Source organism: Equus caballus, chromosome 1 (assembly GCF_041296265.1).
Source record: "Equus caballus isolate H_3958 breed thoroughbred chromosome 1, TB-T2T, whole genome shotgun sequence".
Taxonomy (NCBI): domain Eukaryota; kingdom Metazoa; phylum Chordata; class Mammalia; order Perissodactyla; family Equidae; genus Equus; species Equus caballus.
Window position 1 is genome coordinate 27,209,636 of NC_091684.1, and position 17,015 is coordinate 27,226,650.

General features: G+C 39.9%; 1 protein-coding gene across 4 annotated transcripts in view; it reads right to left on the reverse strand.

The window, feature by feature from the left end:
* The window catches only part of SLK (STE20 like kinase), a 56,030-nt gene extending 42,342 nt beyond the window's left edge, over positions 1-13,688 (reverse strand). For 2 of the 4 annotated variants that reach the window (XM_001497715.7, XM_001497698.7), the window contains exon 1: positions 12,942-13,688. In XM_001497715.7, the coding sequence (XP_001497765.1) occupies positions 12,942-13,091 (150 nt within the window). In that variant the 5' untranslated portion in view covers positions 13,092-13,688. The remainder of the gene's footprint in view (positions 1-12,941) is intronic. The other 2 variants (XM_070221225.1, XM_070221217.1) reach the window with 1 other exon arrangement.
* Between the last annotated feature and the right edge of the window lie 3,327 nt (positions 13,689-17,015).

Sequence of the window (17,015 nt, forward strand, 5' to 3'; positions counted from 1 at the left end):
ATTGGAAATGTTAGTATTTTGTCAAGAAATAGAGTATAAAAATCTCAAATTATTTCAAGTATGCTATTATATATTATAGTATCCATTATGCTATTAGATATTATTCTTTGAGCAATTACCTTGTGCCAAGCACTGTTCTCTGCATTCTCCATTTATATAACTAACTTAATCTTTGTACCAGTCAGGTCCAACCAAGAGAAAAAAATTGTATTGATTATTTTAATAGAGAAAATTTAATATAAATAATTATTACGTTGTTAAGTAGATAACTAAAAAGACAGAGAGAACATGAAGGATCAGGGAGGTAACAACTGTAGGAAAAAGCTACCACTCCTAGCACCAGAGTTGCCAAGGGAAGAGATTGAACATAGTAATACTCAGAAGCTTGGAGGAAAGGTTCTGTAGAGCTGAACTCAGATCCCTGAGGACAGGGTGCTGCTCAGCTGCTGCTAGCATCTCTGAACTTGGAAGAGGGGTCTTGTGGAACCAGGGTAGCTTTTGAGGAAGAGGGGAACAGCTAACTGGAGCTGATGTTATGAAGGGTTATGATGAGCCTAGCTCTATGAGTGCCAGAAAAACTACAAATTGAATTCAACTGCTGTTGCTGGGGCAAAGAATTTCCACTAGGATGATGGTCACAGGTAAAAGGAAAGCAGACAGGGAGCCCACAGAAAACAAAAAGAAAGGTGAAAGTCCTTTCTTCCTCCTCCTCCTTACAGCCTCCCTCTAATGCTCCTTGTGAAGCCTAAAAGTGAACAGCTAGCAAGGCAGACATGTGATGTGCAAAATCTTAGAATAGCATCACAAAGCAGAGGATAGAAGGGTGTGTTTGGAGCCAAAAGACAATAACTGGCACAGTCCTTCTAAAACCAATGAGGTATACAGATGGGAAAACTAACGCCCAGAGTAGGATTAAGTATTTGGGTAATAAATATCCAAAGTTCTAAAGAGCTGTTAAGTGAGAAGAAAGGGGACAGCACTGGAGAAAACATATAGTTTTAGACTGTTGATACTGTTGTTACCTGTTTCACATTATATGCTAGTTCTGGTGATCTTTTCAGAGTCCTGATAAGATCTTGGTAGGAACAAGTGTGAATATTAAATAAGAGTAAAATTACTCAACATCACTTAACAAAGATAAGAGTTAATTTTCATTATTTGTGGTAGTTATGTTCTATAAAGTCACTGTAAACACTGACTTAGTGAATACTGAACCACTGCTCCTAGGAGAAATATGTACACACATCTCACATAGATTCTAACAATTCATTCTGGTAGATTCTGTTTTCTTTCTTTTACAAAAGAGAAAAAGAGGTTCAGAAGTGTTAAATGACTTGCTTGACGCCACCCCCAATAACCGGTGCCAGAGCTGGGATTCAAACTCCATCCAACTGATCCCAAAGCTGGAGCTTTGCACTGTACTACACTGCCCTCTACCGTCTCCATCCTCTGGTCATTTCTGTATGAGCTGAAAGAAGGGTTAGGGAATGTGTCTGGGACTCCCATTTTTCGCAGCACTGCCCTGTATGTAAATGACCATGAAAGTACTGTGTGTACAGATTTGGGGGCTACAAATACATTTTAGCAAGCAGACAAATTCACAGATACAGAATCCACAAATAATGAGGATCGACTGCACATATTCCTCCCATAATGTCTATAAAATATTATAGAAATCCTTTTTTTAAAAAGTATTTTCATGTCATTTCTTGAATTCTGAAAAAGAGAAAGGAATATACTTTATATTCTCAAAGACTATTTTATTTATATTGTTCTGATTATTTATTCAAAACTTAGTCATTGGTCAGTCAAGATACCAATAACAAAATGTCAGTAGTAAGTTAATGTTGGCTAAATCTGTAGTTTCCAAAATGTTTTACCAATTCTCAGATCACATAGTTTTCTCACTTATTCCAAGGACTTGTCGACTCTGAGCAGCATGAATAAACTGAAACATTATTGATAACTGCATGATAGATAGGCTGAGGAAATTTCCATAGACTGCATAGTTGAAAAGATAGAAAAGTGAGAACACAAAAAGACAATTCCAAAAAAATATTTAAAAATACGACAAAAATGTGCTACTTCTGGAAATTAATTCAAGAAAAATAAAAAATTAATTCAAGGCTTTTAAATAGTAAGGAAGATCATTTCCACACAAATATTCTCAATGTCAAATTATGAAAGTAAAGGGCAAAACATGTGGCTGTCAAAGTAAGGAACTCACCACGAATACTAAGATATTTCAAGGAAACAAAAAGAAAAGGCAGCAAGCTAAAGTTATTGTTACAGTCTGGAGCTTCAGTCACCTTTTAAAAACATAAATGTATATGTGCTAGGAATTTGGACTTCGTGTGGTATTGAGTACAAAGTATACTGTAGTATTTAATAAATGCCAACTAACTTTAGCAGCACAGTATAGAAATAGCTGCCTGACCAGAAAGGAGACTTTCTCCTTTCATAGAAAAAGAGAAAAAGAAAAAAAAAATGAATGAATACATGGAAGGAGGAAAAAAGTGAAAAGGAGAACTGTTAAGTGAAATAAAGCAATGTGCAAGAGTATTTAAAACTATGACCCCTTACTTTTTTATTTTGAAAAATTCAAACCTACAGAGAAATTGAGTGAACAGAACTGTGAACATCCATATAGCCCTCACCCAGAGCACTAACTGTTAACATTTTGTCACACTGCTTTTCTGACACTCTCTCTCTCTCTCTCTCTCACACACACACACACACACACACACGAAGCATGCATTCACACATATTTTACAAACAGATACGCATGCATTTCTTTTTTTTAGACCATGTGAAGTAAGCTGCACTTCAGTCCCAAAACTTCAGCATGTATCTCCTGAGCACAAAGACATTCTCCTGCATAACTACAATATAACTAACATGCCCAAAGAATTTAACATTGATATAATATCTAATATATACTCCATACTCAAATGTCCTCAAAAGCCTAAAAACATTCTTTATTGTTTATATATTTTAAAAGTCCAAACCACTGATTTGTAGAATATTCCACTATCTGGATTTGTCTGATTGTTTCCTCATTATTAGAGTCAGGTTAGTATTCTTGTCAAAATATTTACATTAGGTGATTATATATTTCCCATCAAATTACATGAGAAAACAGTTTATCCTATTACTGATGATTAACCCTAGGTTTGATCAGTTGATTAAGGCGGTATCCACCAGACCTCTCTACTGTAAAATATCTCCTGGGATGATACTCTGAAACCATGTGTATATATCCTGTTCCTCTACAACCTTTCACACAATGATTTTAGCATCCATCAATAATCTCTGCCTGAATTAATATAGTATGGTTGCAAAACAGTGGTCTTTCTAATTTTATCAATCTTTATATATTAACTAACTAGCATTCCTCTATAAGGTTACTACTTTGTTGCTGATATTTTTGTTGTTCAAACTATCCTGTATCCTTTGGCATGTCCCCACTAGTATTTGAGCATGTCCTTGCTTTCTGGTACAAGATACTCTCCCCTCCTGGGAAAAAACGAGTAGAGGGGAGGCTTTTACTTTTCAATTTTCTTATTTTTGTACTTCCTACCCCTGACCTAGATCAGCCTTTTCAACGAGCCCTGACTCCCTGCAGTGGGGAATGGTATTTAGAAACCAAGAGCTAAGAGCATTAGGCATCATTATTTCTAGGCGAAATCATTATTTCTAGGCGGAATCTCATCTTTTCAGAGGAGAATAGGAATGTGTGTGTGTGTGCATGCACACATGTGCATGTGCATGTGTCCGTGTTATCATGAGTTCAAACTGAAACCTCCAATTCAAAAATCAACATCACAGGGTTCTTCCTTACTTTCCCCATATTCCAAGTTTATAACTCCTTTCTCCCAGAGTTACAATCCTAGTCCCTAAAGCATCAATACAGTAACTCATTTGCTCTATCCTATAATACATATAAAGTATTTTCAGAATTATGACATTAACATCACTACTAGTAACAAACCTATTCAATAAAGTTCAAGAATTCTTTGCAGTTCTTTTTATCCTTTAAATATATCCCACTAGTCAGGGCACTCTATTCAAGTTATGTGAAGCTCTTTTTCTATGTGATTATATTACCAATTTGATATACATTTAAGTTCACTCACAGGTACGTAAATCTATTTTCAGTTTTACAAATAGGCATTCATATATATGCCCATATACGCATAAAATTTTACCTGAAAGGATAGACAAGAAATTGTTACAGTGGTTGACTTTGGGAAAAAGGACTGGTGGAGAAGGCTTTTATTTTTTCAATTGTACCATTTTTTGTACTGTTCAAATTTCTAACCATAGAATTATTTTTCTATATTCTTCTTTATCCTTTGCTATATTTTCAAAATAACAGTATTTAAATTTCTAGAAATAGATAAAAGATACTTTTGGTTTTTTGGAAGGGAATAGAGCCTCATATCAACCCCCAGAGAAAATTAAATTCTAGATGAATTAAAAGTAAAATTCTTTATAACTGAACTATTAAAACGTCTAAAAGAAAATACAGATAAGTATTTATCTAATTTCTGGGGAGGGAAGGCTTTTATAAGCATGAAAGCAAAGGGAAAAAAGCAAAGTAACACACTGACATTTTGTAGAATAAAGAACATTGTATGTCTTTATATCAAAAAACCAGCATAAACTAACGTAACTATAACTGCAGGATCTATGATAAAGTGTTCATTTCCATAGTACATAAAAAATACTTTCAAATCAAGAAAACAACTCTACTAGAATATGGATAATTCAATTATTTTTAAAATCTGCAATCTCTTTAGACATCAAAGAAACGGAAAATGAAAGAGATACTCTTACTGCCTATCAAAAAAGCAAATAAGTTTTTTTTTTTTTAAATTGGCACCTGAGCTAACAACTGATGCCAATCTTTTTTTTTCCCCCTTTTTCTTCTCCCCAAAGCCCCCCTAGTACGTAGTTGTATATTCTAGTTCTAGGTCCTTCTAGTTGTGCTATGTGGGACAACGCCTCAGCATGGCCTGAGGAGCGGTGCCAGGTCCTTGCCCAGGATTCGAACCAGTGAAACCCTGGGCCACCAAAGTGGAGCACACAAACTTAACCACTCAGCCACGGGGCCGGCCCTGCAAATAATTTTTTTAAAGGATAAAAACATTGAAAAGATTAAGGAATAAAGGCATGGAAATTAGACCATCGGTGGGTTGTTAAAATAGGTATAACCCATGTACGTACATGGAAGCACAGAAAAATATCTAGAAATATATACATGAAACTGATAATGGTTACATCTAGGGAGAGAAGGAACAGCAATTAAGAGTAATGGTCAAAGGAGACTAACTTTATCTCTAATAAGTTAATTTTTCCAGTAAATAGAAATTCTTTAGTTTTTTATATAATTAAAAATTGATTTAAAAATAAATTTACACAATCTCTGTAGGGTAGTTTCACAGTAAGCATTAATAAACGATCATTTATTTTGCCCTAACAATTCTACTTCTAGGAATTTATCCTAAAGAAATAATAAATGATATATACCATGTGTATACATGTATATATATTTATAGATATATACATGTGTATATGACATTTGACATATGACGGAGGCATTGCAAAGTGCTATGGAAAGGATGGGCTTTTCAGTAAATAGCGCTGGAATAACGGTATCTAGACAGAAAAAATGAAACTGGACCCCTACCTCTCACTTTAAACAAAAATCAACATTAGTTTAATTATAGGCCTAATGTAGAGGGCAACATCATAAAACTTTAAGACGATAATGTAGGAGGACATCTTCATCACCTTAGGTAAGGAAAATTTCTTGAGACAAAAAGCACTAACCATGTAGAAAATAGTTAACAAATTGGACTACATTAAAATTTAAAATGTCTATACAAAAAGAAGGACACCATAAAGAGAATGAAAAGACAAACCACAAGGCAAGAGAAAATATGTGCATCAAATATAACTTGAGGATTAGTATCTAGAATATATAAAGACTCCCATAAACCAATGAGAAAAAGAAAAAGAGTCCAAAGACGTTAACAAGCACTTGGGAGAAGAAATCCAAATGATCAACAAACATATGAAAAGGAACTGAACCTCATTAGTAATCAGGGAAGGAAAATCCTGGTGGGAAAAGAAATTGACTGCAAAGGGGCACAAGAGAACTTTTGCTGGTGATAAGAGGATTCTAAAGCTGGACTTTAGTGACGGTTGCACAATTGCACAAATTTATTAAAACTCATCAAATTACACACTTAAAATGGATGAATTTTGTGGTATATAAATTATACCTCAGTAAAACTATTTTTTTAGTGGGTAAATAAATAGGAATTTCACCAAAAAATGATACCCAAATACCCAATGAGCACGTAAAGAGGTACTTAATTTCACTCGTCATCGGAAAAACATAAATAAAACCACTTCACACCACCAGAATGGCTAACATAAAATATTAATAATAGTATTAATAACTATAGCAAGTGTTGGTGATGACAGAGAACTGGGAAAACTCCCATACTCTACTGATGGGGGTGTAAATTGGCACCAGCACTTTGGAAGACTGGCAGCATCTTCTGAAGCTTAAAATACATATACCCAATGACCTAGAAAATTTGTTCCCAGGTATATATCTAACAGAATGAATGTATATGTACACCAAAATGTATAAGAATATTCATGAGTATCTTTATTTATTTATTTTTTGAGGAAGATTAGCCCTGAGCTAACTGCTGCCAATCCTCCTCTTTTTTGCTGAGGAAAACCAGCCCTCAGCTAACATACGTGCCCATCTTCCTCTACTTTATATGTGGGACGCTTGCCACAGCATGGCTTGCCAAGCGGTGCCATGTCCGCACCCGGGATCTGAACTGGCAAACCCCGGGCCACCGAAGCAGAATGTGCAAACTTAACCCCTGCACCACCAGGCCAGCCCCTCATGAGTGTTATTTTTAATATACAAAAAGTGGAAACAATCCAAATGTCCACCAAGAATAGAAGAGATTATAAATTGTAGAATTTCATAAAATACAATATTATAGAACAAGGAAAAAGATCAAAGGACTACTACATATAAGAAGGATGAATCTCACCCACATAATGTTGAGCGAAAGAAGCCAGACATAAAAGAACACATGCATGATTACATTTATATGAAGCCCAAAAACACACCAATAAGTAGCTGTAGTCTGGGTAAGAGATATTGGCAATTATGACCAGTACTGTGCCAGTGAAGAAAGAAAAAAGGAGACAGATTCAAGAAATATTGAATAGGTAGAATTAACAGGCCTTGGTGATTGATTGGGTTTGATGAGTAAGGGGGCAGGAGGTGTTGAGAATGATCTCCAGGTCTCTGGTCTATGCAACTGGTAGATGGAGATATCAATTACTGAGTGAGGAACAAAGGAGAAGCAAATTTGGAGCTGACATCAGGAGTTCAGTTAGTTCATGTTCTGGACTTGTTTAAGGAATGTGTGAAACATCCACGTGGAAATCTCTATGGGTCTGGAGTTCAAAAGGCAGATCTTGGGCTAGAGACATAAGTTGCATTTAAATGGTAACTGAAGCCATGGGAGAAGATGGGCTCTCATAAGAAAAGAAGAGAAGAGAGCCTATAACCAAGCCCTATCGAATCCCAACACTTAAAGTCAGAAAGAGAAAGGAGAGCCAGCAAAAGAACCTGATGAGTAAACACAGAGGTGAGAAGAAAATAAAGAGTGGTGACCTAAAAGCCAAAAGATAAGCTTTTCAAAAGAAAGGATGGTCAAGAGTCTCAAATGTTCCTGAGAAGTCAAGTAAACTAGTAAATGTCCATCGAATTTAGAGACGTGAAGAATCCTTAGACCATAGGAAGAGCCATTAATTGGGGAGGGGAGGGGGGGTTAAATAAATAATACAAGAAAACGTCACAGAACTGAAGGACAGGAGTCTTTGGATTGAAAGGACTAACCAAGAGCCCAGCAAACTGAAAGGAAGAAAAAAAACAATATCAAAGTACATCACTATGAACAGGAGATAATAAGAAAATCCTAAAAGCTACCAAGAGAAAAAGATCACAAAGGATCAGGAAACAAAATGGCATCAGACCTTCAACAGCAACACTTGAAGCCAAAAGACAATAAATGGAAAAAAGTCTTTAAAATCCTAGGAAAAATTTATTCTTGAACTAGAATTCTGTAACCGAACTATACATCAAATATGACATTACGATAAGGACATACTCAGACAGGCCAGGTATTAAAAAAAAAATGTACCTTCCGTGGATCCTTTCCCAAAAGACTACTGAAGTTTATACATGATCAAAACAAGGAGGAAATTCCAATAGAAAAAACAAAGCATTTAAGACACTCGAAGTAGTTTGAGCTCCCTAGATTTCTAGGGCGGAAAATTATAACCCATTATTGAAAAATAACTAAAAAAGAGTTAGAGATAAAACATATGCATATATAGGAAGACTCAATAACATACAGATGTTAATTTTTCCAAAATTGACATAAATTCAATGAAATCTCTCCAAAAAAACCACAGATTTTTGTGGAACTCAATTAAGCTAATTCTAAAATGTACATAGAAACATTAAGGGCCGAGAATATACTAGACAATGTTGAAGAACAAGAAGAAGTCTTACTCTAGCAGAGATTTATTTTGACGCTTTCCTAATTAAGACGGTGGGATATTGGTACAGGAATACACAAATAAATCAATGAAGAAAATAGAGATTGCAGAAAGAGACACACGTTAAATAACAGACAGGACACGGTAGAGCAGTGGGAAAATAGTTACCCCCAATGATGAGCTCTGGGACAATGAGGAATCCACACAGAGAAAAAAATGAAATTGGACCCCCTACCTCATACCATTGCAAAAATCTATTCTAGGTGGATTGTAGACCTAAATGTTAAAAGCAAAATCATAAAACTTTTACGAGATAATTTAGGGGATTATCTTCATGATCTCAAGTTAGGAAAGAATTTCTTAAACATAATACAACAAGCATTAACCAGAAAGGAAAAAGTTGACAAACTGGACTACATTAAAATCAAGAACTTCCTGTTTATAAAAAGATACCATAAAGAAAATGAAAAGACAAGCCACAGAACGGGAATATATTTGCAATAACCATAACCAGCAAATGGTTAAAATCCAGAATACACTACAAATAAATAAGAAAAAGACATCTAATAGGAACATGAACGAGAGACTTGAACACAAAAGAAATCCAAATTACTAATAAACCTTTGAAAAGAACTACTTACTAGTAGTCAGAGAAAGATGAATTAAAGCCACAGTGAAAAATATAACATTAGGTTGTCAAAAGTTAAGAATTCCGACAATATGGAGCCAGCTGGTGGCCTAGTGATTGAGTTCACGTGCTCTGCTTTGGCAGCCCAGGGTTCACGGGTTCCGATCCTGGGCACGAACCTAGCACCACTCATCAAGCCGTGCTATGGCAGTGTCCCACAGACAACGTACAGGAAGACTGGCCCAGATGTTAGCTCAAGGTCAACCTTCCTCACCAAAAAAATAAAATTAAATTAAAAATTCTGACAATACCTAATGCAGGCAAGATGCAGAGCAAGAAAATTCTCATTCACAGCTGGTGGGAGTGTAAACTGGTATAGTTTGGCATCATCTAGTAAAATTAAAGATACACTAGCCCATAACCCAGCAATTCTACTCCTTGACTCTGATGGTTGTTCACACAGGTTCACTTTATTATTATTTGCTAAATGTACATATGCTTTTCATCCAGCACAGTGGTGAGTTCTGTTTCAATTCAATTCATAATTTTATGTCATTCCTTTTTATGTTGAAAGCAAAAGAAATCCAACGTAAAAAGTTGTGAGGGACACTACATATCTTCATTTATATGTCAAATAATCATTAAAAAGAAAAAATAAATTTAAAATAGGGAAGAATTTTGGGGGGGGTTTTTTTGTGTGTGTGAGGAAAACTGGCCCTAAGCTAACATCTGTTGCCAATCTTCCTCTTTTTGCTCGAGGAGGACTGTCACTAAGCTAACATCTATGCCAATCTTCCTCTACTTTATGTGGGATGCTGCAACAGCATGTTGACTAGCGGTGCTAGGTCCGTGCCGGCATCCAAACATGCGAACCCTGGGCCGCCGAAGCGGAGCACACGAACTTAACCACTACACCACTGGGCCAGCCCCTAAAATAGGAAAGATTTTTCAGGAAAGAAAATATCTGTTACAGAGTTGTGTAGTGCTGGATTGAGTGGAAAGAATACAACTATATGATGGAAAATGTTTCAAGTAAATAAATTACACAAATGACTGCCTATGTACACTTTAATCTTTATAATGGTTATTAACTTCCATAAGCAAATGAGAGAATCAATTTTAGAAAGCTTTCTACTGTATACTACAACGTACAATATTAAAGTTTGATAGCTTTTTCCGCCACACAAAAGGAAGTTTGCAAATTTAAAATTTCTAGAGAATCTTGGAAAACAAAAACTTTTAGGAAAAAGAGGCAAAAAGGTCAGAGAAGTTTAAATTTTCTCAAAAAAAAATTCTCAGAGCCTATTCGTTGGAAGCATAAAGATGAAAGAACTCATGCTCTTCAAACATCACTTAAAACCGTCATCAAGCTCACAAAAATTATCCTTGACATAATTTTATAGTGTTCAACTACATGGAGAAAGTCTCTTGTTTTTCAGAAAATTTCAATTGATGTCTCACCACAGGATGATATGTTACCTTTGCAAAAAGACTCATTAAAGAATTAATCATGTAGTATTATCCACACAATCTGCCTGTGCCATTGGAAACCATGAAAATTGGTTTATCATCTTGGTGGGTCCCTTTTCCTGTCCCATCCCATATTTTGCTTCTGAGCGCTAAATGTCACAAGTAATTCCTACCAGTTACTGCGCCCTTTTTATATGCCTTTTCTTTATCATCTCCTTTAATTCTCACACACTGAGGAGTAGGTCTTACTGATGAGGAAAGTGAGACATGGAACGATTAAGTAACTCGTCCAAGGTCACAGGCTGCCAGTGAGGGAGCCAAGATACAGTCCAACCCCAGAGCCAGCGTCTTAATACTATAGTGTTTCTGGTCGATAAAACATTTATACCATGAAAACTGCCCATAATCACCTACCTCCTTCAACTACGAGATTCCAGATGCCTGGAGGATTTATTTTTGCCTTTCCTATATAACTGCATACTCACAGAACGTTCACAGGTGAAGGAATCTAAACAAACCTTTAGGGAAATCTATGCTTTTCCAGCTAAGAAAACAGAGGTGCAAGGAAGTTAAGTATTCTGTCTAAGACCACAGAGCTGGTCTGTGACAGCCAGCACTAACACACAATTCTTGACTCCCAGGAGGGATCCTCCCGCTGCACTAAAAGCCCTCCCTCCCATCTATCCATACTGCAGGCTCTTGCTGAAATCCACAGTGTACCCTCCACACAAGCACTGAAGCTCCCTCTGCCAACTTTCACTGCACGCAATAGCTTCATACAGAGCTCACGTGCAGGGAACACACATTCTTTCATTTCAAAAAATATATAAAGAGACACACTACTTGCTAAAGCAAGAGATGAACTCAAATGCGTAATCGTGGCCCCTGGTCTTATCATAAAAACACAAACACATTAACTATAATATGACCAGCGCCACAGCAGCCATGTGAACAACGTGTTGTGAAAGCGCACAGAGGAGTGGACGTTTCAGCCCAAGTAAAGAATGAGGAGGGCTAGGGCTGCGATCCACCGGAGGCAGGGCAAAGGCAGCAGTGAGATGCAGCTCAGAGGGAGCGAAATATACCAGTTCTACCAACGCACGTTCAAGAGTAAACAAGAGTTTACTAAAAACAAGAGTAAACAGAGGGTCAGACGACCTGAGTTCACACCCTGTGTGACTCTCAACAGTTTCTGAGACTCAGCACCCTCATCCTTGACATGCAGATACCCCTGACCTGCCCCCCCTCCCAGCACTTTCGCGGGGGCCCAATTAAGTGAAAGTGCTTTAAAAACTGCAAAGTCCGGCATAAACCTAAGTTATTTATGTTTTTACTTCTAGGCAACCCTGTGGGCCCTTCCCCCTAAACTGTGTCTCATCAAAACCTCACACAGGACAAAAATATTCCGATGACATCATACCTATACTCCTTAGAGAAAGCCAACACTTACTATCAACGCCTTCACGGTCAAACATCAAAGCTCCTTCTACTGAAATAAACACAGTACCTATGAAAATATACGTGTATAGACGTGCGTGTACACATGTATTTTTTTTATTGTGAGTGTATTTTTTTTAATTTCCTAAGCGCTGATATTGATTTCTAGTCAATGCTTGCTTTAATTATATTTATAAACTAGTATCAGGTGCAGGTTTTCTTCTGGAAATTTTCTATCAGAAATTCTATTCCATTTTACAGTATGCGGTCAAGCAACCGACTCAAGACTAGTCTGCAATGAGCAATAACTCTGCCCTCCTCCCAAGTGACAGGTTATGTATTAACCATAGAAACCAACCAAACACACGCCCCGGACCCTCAAAAAGGAACTGTTTTGGTATAAGCATAAACACGAACGCAGAGGTAGCAGACAAATACAAATCCACTTATAAGGAGTTTCTGATTTTAAAAACTGGAAGGCCACCATCAGACCCAACCTGTAAATTAAAGGACACCCTCGTTTCCTTGAAAGTGTGACGGAGTGGACTGGACAACCTCGCCTCCCTTTGGCAGTCACTCTCCAAACTACATCCAGGCCCCATCGTGTCCAACCTGAAACCCTGCTGTCCCAGCGGCTCCTTGGATGGCGACCTAAAGAAAGTTCCAACGCCCCGCTGTCCGAGTCCGAAGAAGGGGCGGGAGGCAGGAAAGGGCCAAGGGAGCGAGGAGCGCTCGCGCCACCCCCGGCCCGGGGCTTTCATCTCCCCGGCGCAACTTCCCGTTCTCTCCCTCTTACCTTGTACACTTTCCCGAAGGCGCCGTCGCCCAGTTCCCCTATAATTTCCCAAAACTCCTCGGGGTTCAGGTCCCTCTTCACATGCTCGTACTGCTTCTTCTTCTTCTCGCTCCCCAACTTGAAGATCTTACGGAAATTGAAGAAGGACATTTTTCCTCCCCACAGAGTTCCTCGCACTTAAGGACTGAAAACAACAATAAAAGGCAAAGTTTCTCCTCCCGCGCGACCCGGCGGGCGGCAGGCGGCGGGCGCGGGCTCTCCGGGCTCCCGCCGCTCCGGCCGGGCCGTCCCCGGGAAAGGCGGGGCGCGACTCGGGCTCCGGCCCACGGGGTGGGGACGCTGCGCGGGCGGCCCCTCCCGCCGAGCCGGGCCCGCGGGCCGCGCGGGTGGGCGCCCGGCCCCCGGCCGGCCCTCGGGGGGCGGCACCTGGCCGGACGCTCTTCCCCACCCGGCCCGGCCCGACGGGTCCGAGCGGTCCGGACGCCGGCGGCCGCCGCGGCTTAGGCCCGTGTCACGGCGAGTCTCCAGGGGCGGCGGCCACTCCGGGCGAGGAGCGCGGCCGGCGGCCTCCGAGGCGGGCAGTCGGCAGGCCGAGCTCCACCGACTCGGGCCGCGAGCCTGGGGTCCCCTCTGCAGCCGTCGGCTCCCGCGGCGCCAGGCCCGCGCGTCCCCTCGGCTCTGGGGCGCCGCCGCCGCCTCGCTCCCTCACCAGCCCACACAGCTCCGCCTGGAGCGCGCGCCGACGCCGACGCCGACGCCGCAGCGCGCCCGCGCCCCATCCCCCCTACCCCGCCTCCCCCGGCCGCGCGCCTCGCTCTCCGCGCACTCGCGCGGGGGCGTCCCCTCTGGCCCCGCGCACGCGCGTTGAGTCCAGCGAGCGGGCGGCCCGCAGGGGCTCTCAGGCGCCCCCAGGCGCCTCGCGCGGGATGCGATGTGAACGCTTGCGCTGGTCGCCCCTTGAAGCTTGCTCCCGGCTTGCCCGGCACGCCCCAAATCCTTGTCGGCGCGCGGCTTTGGTGGGGTTTCCCCTGCAGGGAAGACCCTGTTGGTTGTGCCAGCGGATGTTGTCTCCATTCTGGATCTGGGAAAATTTGTAAAGAGTGGAAGCTAAACTGTCCTGATTGGGACCCGAAAATGGACTTTTTCGCTCTCAAACTCGTCCCAGAGTACAGTGAGAGGAGAGGATGTCTGGTGGCTGGGAGCTTTGGAGCCAGAGTTTACCAGCTCTGTGACCTTGGGCGGGTAACCTCTCCGAGCCTCAGTTTCTTCATTGTGAAATAAAGATGCTAATAATCCCTACCTGGAGGTTGTGGCCAGGAGTAAAAGAGACAGTGGATCTAAGCCCCTTGCATGGCGCCTGCACCGACAAAGGCTCCATTTCAGTCCTTGCTGTTGTTGCAAGTGTGCACGTAAGATGGACATAGATACATAAAAATTGTTTAAGCCCGCTTCTCAAGTGATGACTGGCACACTCCTTTGAGGGTCATCTACCTTCTGGCTACTTCCACAGCCGTAATACTGGTGCCACCCTTCGTGGCTCCATCTGAACCACTTACTAAGGCCGTCGCTTCCTGACCCGCCTCCGGCCGCCTTGGACAGCACTCGCAAAAGACTGCCTGGTGGGGCGATGTGGGCGTTGGCTGGAATCTGTCAGTTGGTGACCTGCCTTCCCCTCCTCCACCAGAAAGGAGCTCTTTCGGAGCAGTGGCTTGTTGCTCATCTTGGTATCCAGGTATCTGGCAACATTCCTGGCATGTATTAGGAAGGCAGATCCCACGAAGGAAGGAAGGAAGGTCATCTAGAGCAGAGGCCAGGATGCTATCTATACAACGCCCACATACCCCTTCCCAACCATTTTGCGCTCCAGCCCCAAAATGGCATACAAAACCCCTCTTCTGGTAAGAGAATTGTGATGATTTTGTTTCTCAAGATCCCTCTATTTTTAAATAGTTTTATTGAGATATAATTGATATACAATAAACTGTACCTGTTTAAAATATATACTTTTATATATTTTGACAAATGTATACACCTGCAAAAACAATATCATAATCTTTTTTTTTAAAGATTTTATTTTTCCTTTTGTTCCCCAAAGCCTCCAGTACACAGTTGTATATTTTTAGTTGTGGGTCCTTCTAGTTATGGCATGTGGGACGCTGCCTCAGCATGGCTTGCTGAGCAGTGCCATGTCCATGCCCGGGATCCAAACCCATGAAACCCTGGGCCACCTAGACAGAGCGCAGCCAACTCAACCACTCGGCCATGGGGTGGCCCCTCAGGATCTATTTTTAATTAGTATCATTTATGTAGGTGGCACTAGATGTAAAAGTTATACATACTCATTGTGGAAAATGAAGAAATGTGCAAAGAATAAAATAAAAAGTATTATAATTCCACAATCCAGAGGTAACCATTGGTAAGATTTTATTACATTTCCATACAGGATCTTTTGACTGTGCATTAATTTTTTTTACATGGATAAAATTATACTGCATATAAAGGTTTATATCCTGTGCTTTTCTTATTCCAGTACAAATTAGTAATGGTTTCCTTCCATCATGAGATAGTTAGATTGCTTACAACTTTTCTCCATTTTAGATAAAACATTGATAAATATCTTTGTTCGCAAATCTTTTTCCACATATTTGATTGTTTCCTTAGGATAAATTACCAGAAGTAGATTTGGGTCAAAGGGTATAAGTCTGTTTCCTTTTTTTGTGTTCTTTTCAAAATAGAAAAATCTTCACTGTTTTCTCAAATTAAAAGGTAGTATATCTTTGTTGTAAATTAATTCAAATAATACGGAAATATAAACTTGGAAGCTGTCTATAATTCCCCCCTCCTCCCCTCCCCCTACCCAACTTCACCCCCAACCTAACCACTGTTAAAAGGTAAGACTATGAGCATGAGGGACCTTTTGGGGGTAAGAAAAAAATCCTTAAACCGGATTGTGGTAATTGTTGCACAACAGTATAAATTTGCCAAAAATCTTTGAATTGAACATTTACAATGGGTGAATTTTATGTATGTAAATTATACCACAATAAAGCTGCTTTTAAAAAGACAGATATAGATACATATCTAGATTTTTTTCTATGCATATACTTTTTTTAATATAAAAATGGTATCCAATATGGATCGTGGACATCTTTCCATACCAGCACAAGTAGATGTAGCTAATCCTATTTAATAGGTGCACAGAGTCCCAGTGTATAGCTCTACCATAATTTATTTAAGCATTTCTCTATTGATAGGCAGGCATTTGGGTGGTTTCCAATTCTTTGCCATCATAAACAACACTGCAGTGAGCAAGCATATACAAGCATCTTTGTGTATTTCTCTGATTATATTTCCTCAGCGTAAAATTCAAGAAGTAGAATTGCTGAGTCAAAGACTCTATTAAAAAAATTTTACCTGTGGGGCTGGCCCCGTGGCCGAGTGGTTAAGTTCGCGCGCTCCGCTGCAGGCGGCCCAGTGTTTCGTTGGTTCGAGTCCTGGGCGCGGACATGGCACTGCTCAACAGACCACGCTGAGGCAGCGTCCCACATGCCACAACTAGAAGAACCCACAACGAAGAATACACAACTATGTACCGGGGGGCTTTGGGGAGAAAAAGGAAAAAATAAAATCTTAAAAAAAAAAAATTTTACCTGTATATATTGCCAAATTGGCCTCTAGAAAGGTTGTACTAATTTATACTCCTACTAACAGTGTATGCGAGTACCAGTTTCATCACACCCTCAATAGCACTGAGATATTTCCCATCCTTTTAATCTTTGCCAAGCTGAGAACCAAAATAACCTATTTACAATTCTCTGATTATTAGCGATGTAACACCTTTTCATATGTATATTGGCCACTTATTTCTTATTTTATGAATTACCTCATCATATCAATGAATAACATCAAATGATGTTAGTATTGTATAAATGAGGTGATCAAATCTGACTTACTTTGGTGAAATGATCATGGAGTTAATAATAGCTTATACATTTTCTCCACGAAGTTATAACCACAAAAAGTATTTAATAATATAAGCAAAATGTCATTTAGACAGATTCAGATTTTCCCAGC